This window comes from Coloeus monedula (assembly GCF_965178545.1).
Source record: "Coloeus monedula genome assembly, chromosome: 1".
Lineage (NCBI taxonomy): Eukaryota > Metazoa > Chordata > Aves > Passeriformes > Corvidae > Coloeus > Coloeus monedula.
In genome coordinates, this window is record NC_138781.1 from 44,634,584 (window position 1) to 44,658,013 (window position 23,430).

Consider the following 23,430-nt stretch of genomic DNA (forward strand, 5'->3'; position numbering starts at 1 on the left):
CAGAATATAACTGTGTATGAGGTAAAAGATAAAATAAAAATAAATAAAAAAAACCCCCACATGCTGCTACAACACGTACAGTTATATTTCACCTGCCTTTCATAAAGATGCTCTTCCTTATACCACAAACCACCAACAGCAATATTGCAATCATGTCCCTGAATGCCTTGCTTAAAAAAAAAAACCTCACATGACCTGATTTCTTTGGCTAAACTGCACTGATTTGGTTGAACCAAAAATTAATTGAAATAATTTATCTAATTTTCTTCAACCTCCTCCAGGACAAGGTCAGTTTTCAGGAAGACAGCTGCCACAGAAACTCTACAAGTAGATTGAGGAAAGAGTTGGTGGCAGCAGAAATAAAGAAATAAAGGATTCAGCTATCTCAGAACAGAAAGAAAACAAAAACAGATGAAAAAACATCTGGTTTTGGCAGAAAAGGTATGTTGCTTCCTTAGTTGTAGCAACAGACTTTAGACTTCAAGAAAAACAGGGAACATAAATAAAATACCTTCACTGAATCCTAACCCCAGCATGTCCATCAGCAACTTGACACATCTTGGTTTTTTGGGTCCATGACTTAATCTTGTACCCCAATTCTTCACCTACAAATATTTCTACTACAATGGAAAAGATGTGGCAGACATGAACTCCTGCAGCTGCTTTTGGATTCCCATTTGAATTCCACTATACTTACCTGAGGTGTTACCTGGAAACCAGCTGTGGTTCAAAACACCAAAAAAATCGAAACAACTTGGAAAATTTTATGAAGGCTGTCAAGTTGTTGCGGTTTTTTTGGAACCACAGCAGTCTATTTTGAGACAAGAACCGCCTTGGTGTTTGACCACAAATGGATGGGAAAGCTTCTCTTTAAAAAAGAGCAACACATAATGGAGCTCAAAGACATGAAATTGTATTTTTGGCATTTGAGAAATGCCAACAATGCTCACTTTTTTTGTTAGTAAAACTCAAATGCTACTCTATTTTAAAAACCCCAAAGACCAAATGGAACAAGGATATTGCATTTCTAATTTTACCTAAAGCAGTGATCTCTGCATCAGATACAGATCCTTTGAGGGCAGACTCATCCATGTTCTTATTGGTGTTATTCTGACCTTGCTCAAGGTACTGAGAAGGACTATTAGGCCACTGAAGGTTGCTGACAAGTCTTGCTCTCTCTTCCCTCGCAGTAGGATCATCCCAAATGATCTGCTCACTCTGGGATGGCTCTGTGTTTATATCTGCCAGTGCCTGGCGGGACTGCCTAAGGGAAAAACCACAGATACCTTACATACTCATTTCACAGAAGACTTCCATTCCAGAAGGCAATATGTTAATTATCACATCAACTGCAGCACCCAAGTGACCTCATTATTAGAAATTATGTCTGGGAAAGGGGAAAACTTCAGTATGAAAGCTATTCTAGCATCCTGGCTTTATGAATCTAAGTGTCAGCATCTCTGAAAACAGGCACTCAAAATACCAGTAGATATTTTTATTGTATGCATATTAATAAGTTATTACAAAATCAGAGTACCTTACTCTTTATTAAGCCTATTTATTTGCAAATAAGCACCAAGCTAAATGAATAATTTTTGCAAGGGTTCCATTACTTTCTTACTGCACATCAGTGTTGATGGAGATCAAATCCTATTCTCCATTTGAAGAGAAAAGAAAAATAAAAGAGAAGAAACATTCACAGAGGTGCTTTGCAGTAATACCTACTACTTCTTTATGACCTATGTAAGCATTCATAAATAATTTCTTCAAAATCTGTAAGAACATGAAGGAATCTGAAGAGACAGAAAATAAGCCAGTTCAAAAACCAAACATTAAAACCAATCATACTAACCTGTTTTTTTTTAAAAAAACGAAAGATACCCACTATGGACTAAGACAACACTGACTTTACGTAGCACATCCAGTTAAAGATTTTGAATTGCAAAAGAAGCAACTTAAGCACATCAGTAGAAACAGATAACACATCTGAAAACCGTGGAGACCTATTCATGTTTCAATGAACGTCTAAATGCACACAAGGACAAAACAAGATACATTTAAATACAAATCGATACCTTAGAGCTTCCAAAACCCTGCTGCGGCCATTTCGCACAGAGCGTGCGCTATCAGGAGTGCCTGGAGAACCATCAAAGCTGCTCCTGGAAAGGGATCCTCTCTGCCCTTGTGGTTTCACTAGTGATGTGGCAGACATGAGCTCCTGCAGCTGCCTTTGGAAGTCCTCCCTCATTTCTAGTGCTTGGGTTAAAACTTAAGAGAAGAAACAAAACTTATAATATCACAACTCTCATACTGCAGCAAGTGAAAAGTGAACAACTGCTCACTGTTTCAGTGAAAACTGAAATTCCAGTCAACCTCCCTCCTCCACCAGGACAAAGACTATACATTAAAAAGAGAAAAAGTACTTGGGTAAGAGTGTCTAGGAAAACTACATATGCCCCAAGTCACCTATTTTCAGACACAAGGAGAAATCTCCATTTGGCTCACTTCTGAATTTCCTCACACAATCTAACTTAGATCCACAACTCTTCCATAACACATTTATTTACATAACTTATACTCCAAAACAACAATCTGTCACATTAAGGACAAACTTCAGTGTTTTAAAAACAAAGAAATGGCAATTAAGTATCCTCCAGTGAATGATCATGATTTTCTTGTGGGCTGTCAAGATCTTTAAAATAGAGAGGAAAACCCTTTCCTGGCATCCAGCAGCAATAAAAGCTAGCTGTACTTGACCAGTATATAAATATGCTACCTAAAGTTTCCAGATCTTAACATTCAGCACCTGGAACTGCAAAGACTCATACTGATAGTTTGATATTCCATAAATAATATGAAAACAGTGATTTACATTTACCTCCTTTGGATTCACTTGCTACAGCTTGTTCTTCCCCTATAGCAACCATTTCCTTTATCTGGTCAGTAGTTACATCATCATCAGCATCATCTTCATCCATTGGAATAATCTAAAACCAATGAAGACAAGTAAATTTCTCAAAAAACATTCTTTTATTCTTTTTAACCATGTCTGACACTTGTATAAATTCTGAAGATTATTAATCTTGCCTTAGAGTAAATCTAACCTTTCTGCTACTGCAATGACAGTAGAACAGTAACATGGGTGACAACTCCTAGTCTGCAGGCTTAATGTCTATTAAAGCAAGTTCACACCTTGGCTCTCATTACCTAAAAGAAACAACATCTATCTTTTCAAATTTGGAAAGCAAATCCTGAAATGCCTGTGTTTTCCTCCATCGCCCCAGAAGATGAATATTACAAATGCAGAAAAACCTTAAGGAACATCTGCAATAGCTACTATTAATCACTAGCTAAGCCTGATTCAGTACTTATTCATTACTGAATAAGTATTAATGTTTTTATTATTATGTCAATATAACTACTAGCTGAATCCAAATCTCCTCATGGAACACACATTCCTATCACACATCACACCTCATTTTCCTCTGCTGGTTTTCCAGTTGAAAGAGGTTTACTGGAGCAGGAGGAGAGCCTGATGTCTTGCACTGCACTGATGTCCAAGCTCATTTTGGGATTGTAAGTGTGAGGAAAGAGAGATTCAGGAAGCCGTTTATATTCTCGGGCACTCTGTAGGAACATCAGTTAATAAGAGGAAGATGAGGGAGCGATTGAGATAAAAGAAGTTTCACACCTAAACATAGGAAAAGTACAACAGAAACACTGTCAAAAAAAGTACTTCGCACAAGGGGAAAAAGGTGGTTGCTATTCTGGGAAAAAAGTAGCAGACGTGTTCAGTGGAAGAAAATTCATTTCTCCTCCTGGAAAAAAAGGTAAATGTACATCAGTGAAAAGAGATCACTCAATTTATTAATTCAAAGTGGGATGCAAAACATTATTCCTTATATATGTTTAGTATAAATGCATACAGATAATCCACTGTCATAGAAGTGGTTTTAAGCCTCTATTTCCCTTTACTTTTAAATAGAGAACAAAACAAGCTTCATACCTCTAAAAGCCAGTGCTCTGAAACAATATGTATACCCCGTTCTTTAACAGATTTGTACTCTTTATTGTTATCATTCTGTCCTCCCTTATAGATGAAGTGTGTTACTGTTTCATCAAAGCACCATCTGGAAAAGAGAACAAAATACAACTTGAAGATGAAATTTCTATCAAAAAGTATCATAAATCCAGCTCAAAAATTGTCCTGTCTCCTGTTCAAGTTAAAGTAGTTTTGCCTGTTTTGTAATGCCTCAATAAACAATGAGAAAAGAAAGTGGGTTCTTTGCCAGAAAAGACAGCATTCAGTTTCATGATAGAACAATTTCAAACTGCTTTGAAAGCATTCCTGAGGAAAATAAACTAAATAGGATAAACATATGGAAACATATGGAAAGGAGGGGTTTTGCCTCAGGATTTGTTTTGTTTTTATTTAAGTGAGTGGAATTTTAAATCAGTTTCTGAAAAGAATGTGTGATCCCAGATAAGAGCTTTTTCTTTTGTTGTCATATTGAGCTGCAAGTGAAATACTGATCCTTGAAGCTCAAAATAAACAAAATGAGGACTGTTAGTTTTTAAACTGATAAAAACAAGTACTTGCTATCTAATCCAAGTATCTTCAGCATTTCTAAGCTACTGTCAAACATAAGGGCAACTTCCTTCACACCATGAATAATAATACTTATATAAGTCAGTAACAAAACACATAAATCAGATTTAGTGGAAGCAGAAATCTGATTAAATCACAAATGTTAGTTGCTAGTTTCCCTTCATGACAACCTATTTTTCCTAAGCTTTTCTAAGAACACTGACACCTCACTGACTTGAGATGCTTCAAATCTAGAAAATAATTTGTTTTGAGCCAGAGAGAAACACACACAAATTCACATCAGATTCAAAATGTAAAATATAAAGCAAATGTTAAACCATCCAAAAGCTAAACTTCTTCAAAACAAAGGAAAAAAAAAACCAAAAAACAAACTGCAGTTCAAGAAGACTTCTGGACAAACATTATGAAGAATACAGGGACTGGGGACGTGGCAGGGAAAGATGGCCTCGTTCCACATCACGAGTGCGTGACTGCTGTTTAAGATGGTGCAATCTAATGTTTAGCTATAGCAAAAGGCGTATTAGGATGCAAAGACTTGTAGTTATTTGAAGCCATTTGTATTGGCTGGTACCTGTAGTCTGCTCCAAGAGAAGCTGCTACTGCATTCAGCTCCCTTTGCCTCTTACTAAGTTTTTTACTAACATATATAACAGCATCAGCTAGAGGCTTGGGCTCTTCTTCCTGGACAAGCAGCAGGGATAAAAACAGGAGAGTCATGACTGGAAGGCTTCTGTATCAATAACAAAAATATTTTAATATTTAGTGAAGCATGGAGTAAAATACACAGTGACAAGAAAGGTAAGATAAACACACTCCCTCTATTTTTGATGCTCCCCTACTCATGCTCAAAACCCAGCATTATTAACATACCACGCACTAGGAATGTCAAGACAAAAGATTCATTCTCAACCAGTCTCCCTAGAACAGAGTCTGCTCCTTTCATCACAGGCTGAACACTGAAATTAGGGAATTATCAAACCTGACACTACTGAAGTATTTCACTGTAGAGGAGTGAGACAAGTAAGACTAAGGAGCTACAAAATAAGAAGTAGTAGCCTTCCCTTTCCAGAGCTCATTAGCTTTCTTGACCCTCCTCAAAAGTAAACAGTGCACTAACATAGCAAGCAATGCATAAATGCTCCCTTTCCTCCTACACCCTTTTGTTTTCTCTCTTTTTTTTTTCTCCTATTAAGCACCAGAGCAGCACCTTAGAGAGGAAGGCATGAAAAGAAGACACATGCATTTATAAAGAACTCCAAACTGTAGTCCAAGACAAAATATCTAACCCTGATCAGCTGGAACCTGAGAATTTCTTAAGTGTGGTATCTCACCCCAACACTACAAAGTCTAAATTGGTACATGTTTATATGCCATGTTACTTAGCAACTGCTTATTCTTCAAGACAGTAGTACAGAGAGTAGAAAAAGGTTTTAAAATTCTTTGCCTTCCATGAGGAAATTCTTCTATATTACCTTCCTTTAACTGTCATTGAAGAACACAATCACATGAATTTGTATTCAAACAGATCACAAATAACAATTCACAAATTCCTTTGTAACTTACATCACAAAAGATAAAGCTCTTTCCTAATCAAACCTATGCTCCAGCAACTAAACCCCCAAATTTCCTACCACTTCTGGCTGTGCAGCAGCCAATTGAGGGCTGGCAGAAAGAGCTGCTGCCTGCGTTGTGCTGCTTGCCAGTGCCAGTTTCAAGTTTCTGCCGATGACTTCAGAGAGGGGCGTACTCAGTTTCCTGGGTTTTTGTTCAGGACCTCTAGGAGTTTCCAAAGCTTCCAGAGCATCCTACCAAAAAGAAAGAAGAAATTGACTGGCTTTCATGAACACCTCACAAAATTCTCACTCAAGTGCTTAGTTTTACAAATACAGTAAGAGTTCATACTCCTAAACCAGGACAGCAAACTACAGGAGCAGCTACCAAGTGCAACTGTAGTACCACTGCACAAAAGCTGTACAAGACAAACCTAATCTTGGAGTCTGTTTAAGCAAAAAAAGAAGACAAGAGATTCTCTGACGAAATTCTCTCTGTTCACTGCCATCACTGAGAATTGCCCTCAGTGGAAAAGCCAGTGACCAAACACAGGTATTCCTAACCCCAACCAATTACCTTCATGTACTTACACCTTGCCCCACAGGAGATACATGAGTATGTGATTCTATCTGCACCTTTAAAATACCATTTCACACTGTCCTTTTTTACACAAAAAGAGAAATTTTGGTCTAGCATATATTGCTTTTAAAAATCATCAGAGCTTTTTCCTCATGAATCAGAACTATCTAAAGAGAACATTGGCTTCTTCTACATTTGCAACATGTTTTGTCCTATTGTGGGCAAAAGGATTAATAAATAAAACAGAAAACCCCCCCACAACAGAACAGACAACCCACAAACAACCCCCCAAAACACCTAACACTGCAGGAATTCAATGCATTGACCTTTCAGTTAAGGCCTTGAAAATTAAAAACTAACCCAAAGCCTACCAAAGCACACCTGAGACATTCAAGAGCTCTTCCAGTACAGATACTCTTTAAGTGTCGGGGGGGGGTTTTGCTGGTTTCTCCAGCCTTTTGTGGCCTTCAGAATAAGACACTGAACCCAAAACCCCAACACATTTTTCAGCTTGCAACAATAGCTTTGTAACTGCTCTAAAGCTATTACATTAGAATATGTCATCAAAGCAGCATTTCATCAGAAAATGCAAACACTTGTTTCCAAATACCTGGAGCAATGTTAAGGTGTCTTGTTATTATCAGTCTTTAGGTGCAAAGAACACAGACTGGATGCTGTCTGAGGTGTAGAACACACAAGCATATGATGCAGTAAGCACAAAGAAGCTTTGTTAAGGACATTACAGCACTTTCTAGTCAATAAATTTAGTCCACAGGTCATTAAGTAAACTATATAAATAAAGGAGCCAGTTTTCCTGGCTTTATTCAAAAGGGAAAGTCTGTATATGAACAGCATAAAAATGGGTAAAAACACAGGTTTCTGTGCTGCTTTTAAGTTTATGCACATCTTAAACAGTAGTGGCCACACAGACTAAAAGGTTTGCAGTAATCACCTTTACATCAAAAGAAGGCTTGAACAACTTGTCTTTGGAAAGAAACTTTGATGGTGTATCAAGATGTAAAGATGGCTCTTTCTGGAGCGGTCCCCCTTGTGCAATAGGGGTTGTCTTCCCAGTATGATGAGAGATTACAGCTTGGAAAGCTTTACTCTGGAACCTGTTGATATCAAGGGGGGTCACAGCTCCTTTTTTTCCAGCTTCAAGGAGATGAGTAGGTTCTGAATCGGGAGATTTAACAGTTGCTGGTGTTTTGCTAAGCTGGGTAATGAAACTCTCTGTATTTTTAAAAGAAACAAAGAAAACGTAAGGAAGCACACTGTTTGTTCTTTTGAACACAGACCCCACATACTCTTATTTAAACAACAACCATGAAGAACTGAACAGAGGGGCATCAAATCATTGCAGACCAACAAGTCTGAAGTCCTAACGTGGATCTATCATTAATTCCCATGCAAGCTACAGAGCAGCATATGTGCCAAAAAGGACAAAGCTGAGACACTGAGCTTGAATCCAACTGACTGATAACCACAAGACCCCACTGGCTTCAACAGATTTACAGCAAACACATGGTATCACTTCTGTAATCACAACTCAACACCAGGAAAAAATACGGTTGCACATGCAACCTGGTCTAATGGAAGGTGTCTTGGTCCATGGGCAAGGATCTTTAAGGTCCCTTCAAATTAAACCAATCTACAATTCTATGTTAATATTTGGAAAAATATCCTTCAGCTCTAATACTTTGAAGGTGTTAGGAAAAAAATTTCATCATACCTGCCTTCTTTATCATGAACAAACACTACAATAACACAATCATATTCCTAAACTTGCTAAGAACCAACCTTCAGCCTCTACATTTTCAACCAAGAACTTGCTTTCATCTGCTCTCTTTCCTGTCCTTGCAGACTGCAAAAGCCAAGCTACAGTGACTGCTGGCAAATTCCACTTCTTTGCAGCTTCATACTTGGAGCCGTTCGGTTCTCTCACCACAAGATGGGTGCTGGCAACCATTCCTTTTTTTGCACTGGCTTTCCGCACAAAGAATTCTTGGACTCTACAATTAGATTGATAAAACACTCGTTTAGTCATAAACAACATTATTCTAGGGCATATTTATACAATTATAAAATGTATTCTTGCAACAGAAAAAGAAGCAATAGAATTGATACCTAAGGCCACCCATTTAGCACTTTACAGCCTAACCTACAGAAAAGAAAAAAAAACGAAAGAAACCCCACCTCCCCAAAAAACCCCCAAAACAACAACAAAAACAAGTTACACAGTAATGTTTTGCTTCTACCAGCATTGAAAACAATATTTCTTATACTCCAGCAATCTTCACATATCCCATTTTCAAATCATACACTGGGCCTAACATTCTTCAGCAAGATAAATGGAATAGGCTTACTTCCCTTCCGGAGTCAAGCATCATTTCCAAATGAACAACAGTTTTCTTTATATTACAGTTTTTCCCTTATTATCAAGGACACAGTCTTGCAAAAAGATGGCAGGACTGAGAACGCATCACCAAGAATTTAGTCCAGATAGGCTACAAACCAGATCAAATGATACTCCAAGCTAGACAATTTTGCCATGTCGTGACTAAATGCATTTTTCTTAAAGTTTTTCAAAGATCTTGATGAACTCTAAGTAAATAGGGCACCATTTCTAAGAAGCTGGGATGGTGAATGGGGTTCACCATGGTTACGAGGCTGAGCCAGATGGTACTGAAGAACAACAGTGGTCCTTCCCTAGATAATCAAAGAGCATCTTGGAGGCCACACCAGAAAACCTGACTTTCATTGATTGATTCAAGAGCAGAATAAAAAGTTGCTGAGACTCAGTTATTGGAAAATAAGAGACTGAGCATATTCTGGTAGAAATCAGACTGTGTGAGTACTGACCATATTTCCTTAAAAGAGAGGAAAATAGAAGAACTATATAATGATGTCTCATTTCAGCACCAGGTTTTGTAAATGAATGGAATTCAAAAGAGCTTTAACTCCAATATTGTACAGAAGAAATGAAATGCATAATAGCAGCACATTGGCTCTTTAAGAACAGGAAGAAACAGTAACAGGAGATATACCTGGCTCCCAGCACTCCTGCCAGATAAACAAGGGAGTCTCTCTCAGCACCGATGAACTGGCTAAAAGAAAGAACACAATCTTCCAGAGGGGTAGCTCCTTCCATTACCAGGACTGGTGTGAAGAGAGGATTGGATTGGATGTCTAAAAGGACTTGCTGTTCCACGCATGTTATCTTCAAGAAGGTGAAAGAGAGAAAAATGTAAATCAAGGCTACAACAGCATTTATGGACTCAACAATGAGCAATCCTGCTTCCATCATTACACCTGAGACAAATTGTTCCCCATTGGATCAGACAAATTCTTTTTTAGACCATGTCAGTTTTGTCAAGTTTGACATAATGAGGCATTATTCAGAGCTTTTCTGTTACTAAAGTTCCAACCCCAGAGATTCCCATAAAACTGGAGGTTTCCAGTTCAGTGCATGATCTGAGGATCTGTATAGATTTACTTCACAGGGAGTTACTGAATACTGAAAGTTACTAACAGCGGGTAGTCTATATCATGTGCCTGCTCTTGACAAATATCCTTGGTATTCTTTGACTTTTAAGCTAAAAAGGTGACTTGCTCTTCTGCCACAAATTTTAAAAAAGCTATAAAAAGCATGAAAGAAACGAAAACATCAAATTAAATAATTATTAGTCAACTAGCTCCTTCTAGAGTTCATCATTTAGAAACAATGCTGTCAGACCCCATATAAGCCTGGGTCATGACAATGAAGTCCTATTCAAGAATCCTGTAGAAAATGAAGTGAAACAGATAGGACACCCTACAGATGCAGAGGCTTTTAATGCAGGCTTTCGTTCAGTACATCTCAAATGAAATGAGGCTAATATCTCAGTATCTTCCTTATATTTAAGCCATCAATAACTGCATTCTGACAAGACAGATTTCTAATACAGATACTTGTTTATTTGGGAATTGAAAAAGTGTAACTCCCTTACCAGCCATGTATTTGTGACAACGTCACCAACAGTTGCCTTCACCGTGCACCCTAACAAAGGTACCACAGCATAGTCTGCAATGGTTCTGCTTTGCAGTGGCAGAACTTCCCCGGCATTGTCCTTTATAATATCTGCAATGCAGGACTCGTCCTCTTCACCAAAACCCAGAAGAAGAAATCTCTTTCTGAAAAATAAGCCTCCTTCAGCCAGTGCAGAAGACTCTGCCAAAGACCCATTACAGACAGAAGGCTGATTCTCTCCTTGAGCAGTCAAGTTAGTAACGTCACTGAAGGTTCTGGATGTTAGTTTTTCAACTTCATCTGAAAGGGTAAAGAAAAATAAAAAAGAACCAAGCGTAATAATTGTTTGACAAGAAATCAAAGACAACTCAAAACAGTTTCATGAAGAAATCACAGTATTGTGCTGTTTTCAGCCAGGTTTTAGTTAAAAACTGTTCTATATAGGCCTATTTAAATTTGAATGCTAAAACACAAAGTAGAAGTTAACATACTAGATACAGGTAAATTTTTAATAAGCAAATTCTGCAAGCTCAAATGCTAATTATGAGCAGTTAAACTTTCTACAGTATGCTGAGCTTAGAACATACCTAGTGTAGGATAGTTATTTACATATTGAAAGAGGAAGTCATCTTCAGCAGCTTTCTGGTGCTTTAGCATGCTCACAGCGTCTTTCTTCAAGAGACTGGTTTTTTTGGGAAAAATTGACTTCATTCCAGGTTGTTCCAAAATTGGATTCTCTAACAGCTGATAGTTTAGAGGGATATAGTGCTCCACTGGACAGAGACAACCTTTACCAAATGACTCCAGCAACCATTTTGCTGTCACTATATGAGGCCTATAAAATAAAATGTTATAGAAACAAGTTACAGCAGGTTTCAGACCTGTGAATCTTCTTTCCTCCTCCAAAAATACCAGTATATACACATGCATGCACAAAGTCTGTAACACTAATACTAAGCAAGCTTTGGGCAATTTACAACCCTTAAGAGACTTTTTAATTCTTTCAGTCTGAAAACAGAGTATTTCATAATTATTTTCTATAACATAAATTACATCTGCCACTGCTGCATTGCCAAGTTCTTCCTCCTCGATGTACTAACAAATACATGTTAACACCTCCTTTCACCAATAAGAACACTTGCTTTTCTACTCACTGAGGTCACTCATGGCTACCCAAAGACAGTACTGAAAAGCACACGAGGATATACATATGACCACTAGCTTTAAGTCTTCTCATTTAACTCAAGAACTGGAATCAATATCAATATATGATTCCAAAGAATCATACAGTGGCTTGGAAGGAAACTTACAGATGATCTAGTTCCAACCCCTCTGCCATGAACAGGGGACACCTTCCACTAGACCAGGTTGCTCAAAGCTCCATCCAACCTGGGCTTGAACATTTATAAGGACGGGGCACGACAGCTTCTCTGGGCAACCAGAGAAGCCTCACCACCCTCACAGCAAAGAATTTCTTTCTAATATCCAATCTAGACCTCCTCTCTTTCAGTTTAAGGCTATTCCTCCTTACCCTGTCTCTATATGTCCTTGCCAAAAGTCCTTATCCACTTCTCTTGTAGGCTCCCTTCAGGTACTGGATGGCCACAATTTGGTCACCCCAAAGCCTTCTCAACCTAATCCTCTCAGCCTTTCCTCGTAGGAGAGGTGCTCCATCCCTTTGACCATCTTGGTGGCCCTCCCCTGAACTCACTCCAACAGGTTGATATATTTCTGTGCTGGGGACCCCAAAGGTGGTGGCAGAAAGAAAACGAGGTGTAACTAGACCTTAAGCAATATAGTTATCACAACCTGTGAGCCGTTTTGTCCAAAAAGTGTTTCAGCTCATCATTATTTTCCCCCAGAATGACATGAGTAACATCTTCATTAAGTTGATTAAATCGAACACCACCACCACAATTAATAAGCCTTCTCATCTTGTCCAACTTCCTGCCACTGAAGCCACAGAGATAGATCTACAAAGAAAACAGAGTAATACACAAAGCCTCAAAAATGTAAAATAAAAATTAAAAAAAATAGAATGTTTTCGTATAATTTGTTTCAACTGCTGCAGAACACAGAGAGTAGTGCTGCAGCTTCTGAGAAGAAGCAAAAAAGTTAAGCATTTATAAATGGATTAATTTATCTTTGCAAATTAATCTAGCATAGCTTCAATGTTTACTAATGGAGTGAACCCCCAAAATCGCATAAACAAAAAAACCCCCCAAATAAACCCACACACTAATTCTAGAACCCATTCACTCTAGTGTTTGAATACAGATGTCTATGGACATAAAATTTTATATTTCTACTACATATTTAATACAGTTATACACACACACATAGACACACACAAGCTACAGCATGTGGAGATATCTAACATTCGTTGCTGACCACGGAAACAATTTACTCAAGCAGAAAGTGCCAGTGTTTCAACATAGTTGCTTTCACTTGTTAAAATGGAACATTTCAAAGTATACATTGTTAAACATACTCGACACCCATCTAACAAATCTTCAGGGGCTTGAAAAGAACTTATGTCCAAGTTTTCCAGCTCATCAGGAAGAGGATCCAGTCTGCTGCTCATAGCTGAACTACATGCAGTTTCATTAACACCGCTTAAATTGATATTGGAAATGTGGCTGACGTCCGAAAGGGTATGATCTTTAAATAAAGTTAAAAATAAAAAAGAGGCATTAGACTTGGCTCAGCTCTCTCTGCTGCTTCATTAAAGAAAATACAAACCTACCACTTATGATTTTGTGGTGCTGTAAAAAAATGTAAAGTCTGAAGTATAAAAAATACTAGGTAAGTAAAACCTTTGTTTTCTTTACACACAGATTGAGCATGGTCTTACTCGAAAAAGTGCTTATACCCCTCCTGCTTATTCCCTAAAGGATGACACCAATGACATAGCAGCCAATGAGACTTGTTTCACAGCTTTTATTCTAGTTTTGTGGCCACCTATTAGAAACACTTTTAAAATTAAACAAGATTCTCTATAGTAGAGAAATCAATGCAAAACTCTGTAACTTAAAAGAAGTAGGAATCAGTACCAAGTGCATGCATTAAAGCTGTTTATCTTTCATGCCACCATGCGGGCTTACAAAATACTTTTCTGTTACTATCATGGAGTATGTAAAACCAAGTGTATAATAAAAAAAATAGAAAAATATTATTAAAAACTTCAAAATCAGTATTCTTCCCCCCACCCCCCAAGACTGCTATAAGCTTAAATTCATTACAGACACTTGTTTTAAACTACAAACGTATAAACTATCGTGCTTTTCTAGATATACACCACTGGTTCTCAAGCAGAAAATCATACACCCAATTCAAGTTTACTTTTGTAACAACCATCCACGTTTCAAGTCTACACATGTTGGAATACTCAATGTGCATAAAAGCAATCTGTTGTGTTTTATGCTTAAGCTGAATCTAGAACCCAAACTGTCAAACCACTATTGTAAAAGCAAGTACCTTACTCATCTCAAAACAGTTCTTCCTCCTTAATACAAGTATTTCCTATCTTACTTGAACACATTTTAAAATATCTTACTTACTATGAGGCTTGCTGGTGTCATTTGTAGGTGTTGATGTACTGGGTGCATTATGCAGTTTTGATCCAGCCTCTATTCTATACATTGTCTCATCCTGACAGAAGCCTTTCTTGATGCTGTCAGAAAACCACTGCACAGACACACAGTGCACATTCCACTTTCTGGCACATTCATACTTTTGACCTTCCAGATGTAAACAAAATTTAAAAAAAAAAATCACAATCATTAAAAGACTAAAGCATTAAACAGTGATTGCTGGAAGATGGCTGGACATTAAGAAAATTTATAAATTCAAATAACTGATTTTAATGGACAGATTATGTTTTACTGGACTGTTGATATGCTGTTTATACTCTAAATAAAGTTAGAGTAAAAAAAAATCTCATGGATGGCTAACTCATGGTATGACGAGGCATTAAAGAACAAAAAAGGGAAAAAGGCTTTAAAGCATTCAAGCACACAAAAAAATCAGCAACTCCAAGGATATTGCACTGTAGGCAAAGAGAGGGAAATTGGGGAAAAAAAAGAAAACCCTTCCTTTCTTCTCACAATAAAAGTAAAATCCTTTCATCTTCCCAAGAGGAAGGAAAAGGAGCTTTCATTTTATTTTAGTAGGGAGTTTGGAAGACACAAAGAATAATCAGGTAAAAAACATCAGGCCACAATCCAATTTCAATCACAGTACAAATTAAGTCCTATCCAGCTCTCCCAAAAGAAGATTTTTTTTCCTTTAGCCCCTTCTGGGATTTTCTCTTTTCCCTTCTTTAAATACCATCTATGTCTAGCTTTTTTTCCTCTTTTGCTCTCCTTCTCATGTCTTTAGAGCAAAGCAAAGGCACCCTGTGTTACTCTTGCCATCAATAGTGATTCCCTGAACAGAAGCAGTAAGAGCAACACCGAAGCAGACACAGAGGCAGTTCCAGCTCTTGTGCTTACGCACATTCACACTACTTCAACTCCAGAAGTGCAAACAGCATTTACTCTGTTAGTTTTACCTTTTGGCTCTTGAACTATGAGGTGAGTGCATTCATTCATCTTGAGCTGCCCCGTGTACTGCCCACCATGCTCAGCAGTAAGGCGCTGGACTTCTTTCCTGTCAGAGCTGCTTAAGCCAGTTACACAGATCGTGCAGCCGAGGAAAACAGGACAAGCGTAGTCCTCCATGTTAACATCAGTGTACCTCATTATGCTACAGGAGTGAAAGAGATAAAGCAGTTATTTTCCAAGTAAACTCAACTAGGAAAAGAAATTAGTCAGTACATAAGATTTACCAGTCCCCAAAACAAAATCAGTTTTGTTTTTTTCATACCGTTGCTGAGACTTATCCCACAATGTCTTAACCCAAGAGGGAAGCAAAACAGGTTTCTTCAGGGAAGCAGCTACCAAGTATTTCTTGCTGCCAACTTCTCCAGCTATCAGATGAGTCACTGACATGTTGAGGTCTCTGTATATACATCCACCCATCATTTGCACATACTTGTGAACTTCTTCCTGGATGGGGAAAACAAAATATATAAAATTATCAGGGGAAAAAAGACATGACAGTCATGTTCACCTTAAAAAAACCCCCCAAAAAATGTGGATTTCAATTGTCCCTGATTTCCCCTAAAAACTGTTCAAAAATACTAAATACATCTATATGGAAGCCATAAAAACCTAACTGTAGTTTCCATTTTATTTGCACTTACTATAAGCTGAACATAATATACTCCAAATAAAAACATCACTGTTATGCTGTATGAGCAAAATTTTGCAGATGGTTGACATTTTAGGTAGTATGAGAAAAAGACATCAGAATAAATATAAAGTAAACACATATAATCATATTTGAGGTGTATTAATATGTAAGCAAACTACACATAGTCTACAAGCTACAGAAGACTTACGGATCTAGACACAGGCACAATGAGACTTCTATGCTCTGACTGCTGCCTTAGTAATGAGCCATGCAAAGCTGAACAATCCATCCCTGGGAAGGCCTTACCCTCACATCCTTCTCCAGGCTGGTACAGGACACCGTGACGTCGGCCATGGTCATGTTGTACACGGGATACTCAGCTCTCGGGACACACCGCTGCGACTGCATGCAGTACAGGACTACCTGTGGTCCAACAATCCTACAGCCAAGCTGCAATAAAATAACAGGAAAAGCACAAAGAAAATATGCAGAGGGTACACTGGCATTAGGAAGGCTTTCCTTGTCCCTGAGTTCTGAGGAAGACAGGGTCCTTGGTCTGTCCTCCCTCTCCTCTAGCATCTCCAGGTAGCTGACAGTTTTCACTTTCAGCTGTGGATTTTCTGTACAATCACTGTAGATTTTCTGGCCTCAGTAAATCAGCCAATGCTATGGCTATGGTCAAAGAATTCCAGCTAGCCTATCTCTGTCCACTAGACAACTCCTGGCAGTCAAACTAAATGACGTTTATCAGGAGATAAAAGGTGTAAGAACCATCTTAGGGACTCCAGCAGAACCAGCACCAACCATAACATTTATTTTTCCAAATGTTTGAAAATAATCATTATGGTTTGCTGGTCACCTTCTTCCTTAAATACAGGATGCAGTGAAGTTCCTACTGCTACACTCAGTGCAGGAGAGAACATACAGGATGCAAGTATGGACACAAGTGCTTCTAAAAATGAAAACAATAGAGCTCAAAGTAAGTTGCTGGGTGACATACCTTTTTGAGGTGACTGAAACCCACGCCTTGGAAAGGATCACAAATGTAAAGTGATTTATCATTTTCTTTTATATTGAGTACTGTTTCTTCTTCAAGGATCTGAAGATGTTCTTCTGACTGGAATTCTTTTATAGACTGCAGGTAAATGATGCATACAACATTTATCTAATTAGCAAGTAATTAATAGAGGCAGTCCTGTGCAAACTCCACAAGTGCATATCCTTGAAACAGCTCACAACAAAGCTACCATGCAAACAGATACTGGCAGAAGAAAGAGCTAAAACATCTCATGGGTGTCCCCCTCATTCCCTTGAGTCTTCACAATATTTTGACTTAAATATTCAGCACAGAAGCCTTCAGGAACTGATCCTGCCACATGGTGCCTTTGGCTCACACTAACCTCCCAAGATGTAAAACGATGCACAATGTCCTTCTAAAGTTTGTGTTTAGATGAGTGACCACCACATAGGCCTTCCAGGCTACATGTCCCTTCCCTACACGTCATCAGGTTTTGAAATTGAAGCTATTTCGTTAAGTAAGTTCTTCAGCAAAATTGCTCTTACACACTAAACACCCCAGCTATAGAAACAGCTTTATTTCCAGGTGTACACATGTAAGGTAGTCTATTGTATGGCACATGCAGCTAACTCAGCCACAGCAATCACATGGCAACTCACCAAGCTCACATAGGTGACCAAACCCACTTACCTCAAGGGCTTTAGAAAAATACTCCGAGCTCCCGGAAGACTTTATGAACTTCACAAAAAACGGCTCCTTACTACTTCTCATCCTTTAACTAAGAAGCAAAACCCAGTGAGCGCCCTAACATTCCCGCCGCAGCCCGGAACCCCTCTCGCCCTGTCCCTCTTCCCGCCGAGCCACGGGCCCGGCGCACCCCGCCCGGCCTCGGTGGCGCCGAATGCAAACGGGGACGGAGGGGCGGGGACAGGCCGGCCCCACCAGGAGGCCCCTTCCCCACGGGGCCCAAGGCCCGCACGGAAGGGTGGCCGCTGGGCAGCGGGCGCCCGGCACTCCCGGTCCCCACAGACCCGGCCCCACCGCAGCCGCCCGGCCGCTCACCCGCGCGGGAAAGCGCCGGCGCTGGCACTGCGCAGGCGCGGGGCGGGGTCGGCACGGTGGGGGCGGGGCCGGGGTGGGGGCGGGGCCTCGGGGGCGGGGCCTCGGCGGATGCGGACGGGCGCGAGCGGGGCTCGGCGGGGCTGCGCGCTCGCGCTCCTCCCGCAGGGGGCGCTGGGAGGCGCGTGCCAGGGCGGGCGGCAGAGGCTCCGCTGAGGGAGCGCGGGGCGCCGGGAGAGGCGGGAGGGGAAAATACTTACGGAATCACAGGGGGATAAAGGGCTGGAACAGACCTTAAAGAGCATCCGGTCCCAGCCTCCCCTGCTATGGCAGATACGTCCCACTAGACCAGGTTACTCTATACCGCATCCAACCTGGCCTTGAACACTGCCAGGGATGAGGCATCCACAACCTCCTTGAGCAACCTGCTCCTCACCACTGTCACAGTAAAAAATGTTTTCCTAATACCTAACATAAATTTACCCTCTTTCAATTTGTGCCCATTACTCTTCGTCCTATCACTGCAGTTCCTGATGACGAGTCTCTCTCTGGCTTCCCTCTAGGCCCCCTTCAGATACTGTGTATTGGGTTTGCACGGCCGGGTTTTTGGTAACCAGGGGGCTGTAGAGGTCACTTCTTTAAGCAGCTGCCAGAAGCTTGCTCCATGTCCAGCAGAGCCAATCCCTGATGTCTCCAAAGATGGACCTGCCACTGGCCAGGGCTGGGCCAATTAGAAATGGTGGTAACACCTCTGTGATAACATCATCACGAAGAAAAAACCAAAACGTTGTTGCCCAGTGATAAAAGAGTGAAGTGAGTCGAGTTTTTCATCAACCATCACCCCCAAGTCTTTCTCCATAGGGCTGCTCTCAGTCACTTCTATACCCAACCTGGATATGTGTCTGGTTCCCATGACCCTGGTGTAGGACTTGCACTTCATTTTCATTCTTGTAGCTTGTAGCTTCCAAGCTGTGAGAAAGAACATCAAATGCTCTCCTTCCAGAGCAGGGTATGGAATCTTGAACCGCACTATTGGCATCTGCCTGCAGCACTACAGGGCGATCCTGCCTATGCATCCAATGGACCTCCATTCCATTCTTAGTCACCACAGTGGCTTGCTGCTCTTTCCATAATAGAGATAATGCCTGTAGTGAGGGGAGTCATTCCATTAGAAGATTCCCTTAGGAAAAGAGATCACAGCATCAGTTAGCTTGGAAAAGACCTCTGAGATCATTGAGTCCATTCCATGACCAAACACCACCCTGTCAACCACACCATGGCACTGAGAGCCACATCCTGTCTGTCCTTAAGCACCTCCAGAGACAGTGACTCCAATACCTCCCTGGGATGCCCATTCCAATACCTAATCACCCTTTCTGTGAAGAAATTCCTCCAAAAAATGTTCTGAAGAAGGAAAGCACCAAAAACCTTGCTGGAGTAGTGCATATTTGTTGGCATCAAACTTTACAGTGAGACCACATGATGGCACTGTAATCTTTAGAACTGAAGTGTGTGCACAAGTCCACCGTAATTGTCAGCTGTTAGCTAGGTGACCTAATTACTTAGGTCACTGGAATTCTTTTGTACGCTTATTTATTTTAAAAACCACCAATATCAACCATCTAGGATCAGTATGAATTGTCTGAGATACTGTTTTTCCCACTGGTAAATGTAAACAAAAACAAATGTAATGACAACCAAAATAGCATATTTATTATTAGATTATTAGTGACAAGCAGTTAAGAGCACTGGAGTTATCTTGATGGTCCTGTTTTATTTGATTTTGCTGGTTCTTAGTCCAATTGTAAAACCCTGAGTTTGGCCTGCCTGTTCTTTCAGAGTTATGAAGAATTTATCCTCCTTTTCCATTCTTCTGGCCTATTCTAGAAAATTGGGGATGGAGGTGGGAAAGGATCAAGAGGTCTAACAAAAAAGTTAACCAACTTTAATGGATGGTATAATGCAAAATGCTATTATAGTTATTGGCAGAGTCCTTAATTGAATGTACAAGCAGTGCTACCAAATACTGTGTTTTCAATTGTCTCCTTGAGTGTGGATCGCAGTTCACTGCAGTAGCTGAAATACGACTTGTTTTCATGTGAAGTGTGATCCCTTTCCAGTGAAGTGATGGAAACTCTTGATAAGCTGCTGATCCACTGGGCCACCAGTCTCAGTTCTACCTCTTTTCTCCAGAAGCTGCTTCTTGCTTAGAAAGAGCCATGATTGGAGGACCATGCTGCAGAAGGATCAGGGCAGCTTTTTGACATGCCTCTCAGAAAGTTTGTCAGCAGGTCCATGCAAGTTTGGTTGTTGTTCTTTACTCCTGAAGAGCTGATAAAGATTCATTACTGTGTCTGGCATCAAAGCGCTCCAGAGAAAGTAGTTTTCTAAAGGCAAGGTGTTTTCAAGGCCAAGTGAAAGTTATTGTAAAGAGCAGAATAAAATACAAAATTGTTTTCATAAATGTATTCTATAAGTAAAAAAAACCCCAAAACCAACATATATATATATATATATATAAATGCAGTCTGACTAGAAGTTCCTGCATGTATTTCTCATTATGCTGATATAGGCACCCATTTTAAAAGCATATACAAAGTCCAGAAAATAATTGATGCACAGGGCCCTTAAGAAGAGTATGAAGCTGAAAATCTGGTAAATGAGAAGGTATGGTATACTTCTGTTACACTTCCCAAGTGGATGTAGTTCCAAAGTGGTGTTTAATATGACAAAAATGAATAATTCAAAACAAGTGGTTTGAGAAGCAAAGATTTCCCTATTCCACTTCCTGCTTTCACAAGAACTTTCCACTGTAAAATTTCTTTGAGACTTCTTGAAACATTTGCTTATTTGAAAATATTATTTAAAAGGCTGTCTAGAGAAACAGAAATTGCCCTTCTGGATAGGAACAGCAAACAAAATATTCATTTTTAATTTCCTGTCTCCAAAGTTGTCCAATACAATAAGTCTTAGGGGAAATATAAGAACTGTTAGAAGGAGAACTTGGCCCAAATTAATTTATAGTGTGATTTTGTTATGTTCTTAAGCACATGAGTAGCCCCATATTTATTTCATGTTTTCTATGTGTTTCCATGCTTTAGAGGTTCTGAGCTTTACAGAGAATCAGTCACATTTAACCATCAGTCTCACTAATTACGGAAGCTTTTGCTCTCTGTGAAACTCCTAAATGGCAAAAGACTCCCATTGTCATAGCCCCCCAATGATACCAGCTTCTAAAACAAGAGAGATACTCTATGCCCTTGACTCTGTAGAACAGAGAATATTTTTACTTATTCAGATGTTTTGTTAACTTAAATGTTTCTAACATACACTTATCTTAAAAACATCTGTGTTAATCCTGTTCAGAAATAATTTTCACACCTCTAACGCTGCTGTGGTTTGGCAGCCATTTATGCCCACATTCTTTTTTTAAAGTTTTATGTAGGCTACAAAAATGGCAAGCAAAATCACTGCACTAAAAAGCTAAAACACTGTTGGCTCATCATTCATGTTTGATCCAACCTAGTTAAAGCTCCATTTGCAATACTTTATTTCTAAAATACTGTTACCACACTGATTTTCTGCAATTATATTAGCTTTTTACTGTGAATAGCATATAAAACAGCAGATGAGTAAAAGAGAGCCTTCAGAAATACCGAACTCTAAAATCACTCAGGTATTAACCCCTAGTAGTTAGAACTATTATGAGAAAGATCTAAGTGGTTATGTATGGTTCAACCATACACAAAGGAAAATATCAGAGTCTATTCTAAGTGTATAAAATTTTCCATTCCATGCTGTATCACAGACCTCAGTAATTTAGCATTATTTACACAATATACACAACCAGCCTAGTAAAAAATGTGACTGAGACTGAGTTTAAATGAGTGAGATATCTTGTGTAATGTACAGTCAAGAGATGTTTCCAAAGAACCAGTGTAAATTTATAGCCTCTAGTTCACTTCAAAAAATCTGTTAGCCTGCTAGCTCAGGCCCCAAATCAGGTAACTTGCTACATGCTTTTCATTTATTTACAAATACCCAAGTCTATGAGCAAAAGCAAACTTTGATAAATATGTATTCTGTGATTTTTTTTTTTTTTTTTTGCAGCTGCCTTAGAAAGAATATCCAGGAGAGATTCAGTAGGCTTTCATCACAGAGTTGATCTCACAAGAGTCAATTCCATTTTTTTCACTAGACACAACTTACAATGCAGCAGAAACTTCTTGTTCTCCGGTAGATTGTGTGTAGGTGGAGCTAGCTCGTTCAGCTGTGTCAACATAGAAAACAGGACAGTATTTAGACAAGTGGACCCCAATCTGCTTTCGGAAAAAGCTGTGAAGATATTTCCTAAATTTTTCTCCAGCAAAAGCATAAATTACAGGGTTGATACAACAGTGGATCATTGAGATTGTTTCTGTCACTTGGATTGCTTTGTGCAGTTGACCATTTCCTTCACAAGTAGAGATGGAAAATGCACCTTGAAAATCACGCAAGAGAATGCAAATGTTGTATGGCGCCCAGAAAAAAAAATAGGTAATCATGATGATAAAAATAAGCCTGACCGCTTTATGTTTCTTCTCATTCCTACATTGCAATAACGTCTTTATAATTTGTGTGTAGCTGCAGATCATAATTAACATTGGAATAAGAAGTCCCAGGATGTTCATTTTTAAGGTGAGGAATTGCTTCCATGTATTTCTCTGCTCTGATGGATAATGAGCAGTGCAAGTGTAGCCTGAACTTTCATTCTGAGTTTTGTGAAATACTACCCCAGGAACAGAAATAAGAACAGCAACAGCCCAAGTGACGACACTGGCGAGGATGCCGTAGGTGACTGTCCTGGCTTTCAAAGCAAACACCGCGTGCACTATGGCCAGGTACCTGTCCAGGGTCAAGAGGATTATGAAAAAGATGCCACTGTAGAAGCCAAGGAGGTAGACACCTGACAGAATTCGACACAGTGCCTCCCCAAAAATCCAGTCGTGAACTGCGTAATAAGCCCAAAAAGGGAGAGAAAACACAAACAGCAGATCAGAAATTGCCAAGTTGAGCAGGTAGATGTCAGTCATACTCTTCAGCCTCTTGTATTTTATCAGGATAAGGACAACAAGCATGTTGCCTGTCAGGCCAAATATCACCACTAAAGAATAAAGAGGTGGCAAAAATTTTGCTGCAAAGTGCTTTTCCTCAATTCCCATGCATGGTGTCGAATCGCCATAGTCAAATTCTGTTGTCGCTGCCCAGTCGGTGAAGTCTGTGGTTTCATTTGCCATGGTGTATTGGTCTGGAAAGGAGAAAAAGAAGACATTGAACTAGAGGAATCTCCAAGCTTTGCAGTGAAGAGAATGAAACATGCTGATGTTCCCT

At 39.5% G+C, this 23,430-nt stretch overlaps 2 protein-coding genes across 3 annotated transcripts in view; both read right to left on the reverse strand.

Moving 5' to 3' along the window:
* TOPBP1 (DNA topoisomerase II binding protein 1) overlaps positions 1-18,006 on the reverse strand; it is a 28,999-nt gene extending 10,993 nt beyond the window's left edge. For both annotated transcript variants that reach the window (XM_082283376.1, XM_082283375.1), the window contains exons 1-20: positions 17,692-18,006; positions 16,984-17,118; positions 16,290-16,433; positions 15,615-15,796; positions 15,301-15,494; positions 14,309-14,488; positions 13,240-13,409; positions 12,558-12,721; positions 11,336-11,583; positions 10,729-11,048; positions 9,787-9,959; positions 8,540-8,751; positions 7,692-7,972; positions 6,241-6,414; positions 5,181-5,290; positions 4,007-4,130; positions 3,475-3,627; positions 2,879-2,987; positions 2,076-2,268; positions 1,038-1,264 (exon numbers count right to left, since the gene is read on the reverse strand). In XM_082283376.1, coding sequence (XP_082139502.1) covers positions 1,038-1,264; positions 2,076-2,268; positions 2,879-2,987; positions 3,475-3,627; positions 4,007-4,130; positions 5,181-5,290; positions 6,241-6,414; positions 7,692-7,972; positions 8,540-8,751; positions 9,787-9,959; positions 10,729-11,048; positions 11,336-11,583; positions 12,558-12,721; positions 13,240-13,409; positions 14,309-14,488; positions 15,301-15,494; positions 15,615-15,796; positions 16,290-16,433; positions 16,984-17,118; positions 17,692-17,772 — 3,574 coding nt within the window. In that variant the 5' untranslated portion in view covers positions 17,773-18,006. The remainder of the gene's footprint in view (positions 1-1,037; positions 1,265-2,075; positions 2,269-2,878; positions 2,988-3,474; positions 3,628-4,006; positions 4,131-5,180; positions 5,291-6,240; positions 6,415-7,691; positions 7,973-8,539; positions 8,752-9,786; positions 9,960-10,728; positions 11,049-11,335; positions 11,584-12,557; positions 12,722-13,239; positions 13,410-14,308; positions 14,489-15,300; positions 15,495-15,614; positions 15,797-16,289; positions 16,434-16,983; positions 17,119-17,691) is intronic.
* A 4,247-nt stretch (positions 18,007-22,253) lies between these two features.
* On the reverse strand, positions 22,254-23,342 carry LOC309574299 (C-C chemokine receptor type 5-like). The gene has a single exon (XM_082283834.1). The coding sequence runs from the start codon at positions 23,334-23,336 to the stop codon at positions 22,266-22,268; it is 1,071 nt and encodes a 356-aa protein (XP_082139960.1). The 5' UTR covers positions 23,337-23,342; the 3' UTR covers positions 22,254-22,265.
* Between the last annotated feature and the right edge of the window lie 88 nt (positions 23,343-23,430).

What these genes read in the sequence shown, in the direction of transcription:
- LOC309574299 (XM_082283834.1), bottom strand. Translation starts at nt 23,336, where the DNA reads ATGGCAAATGAAACCACAGACTTCACCGACTGGGCAGCGACAACAGAA.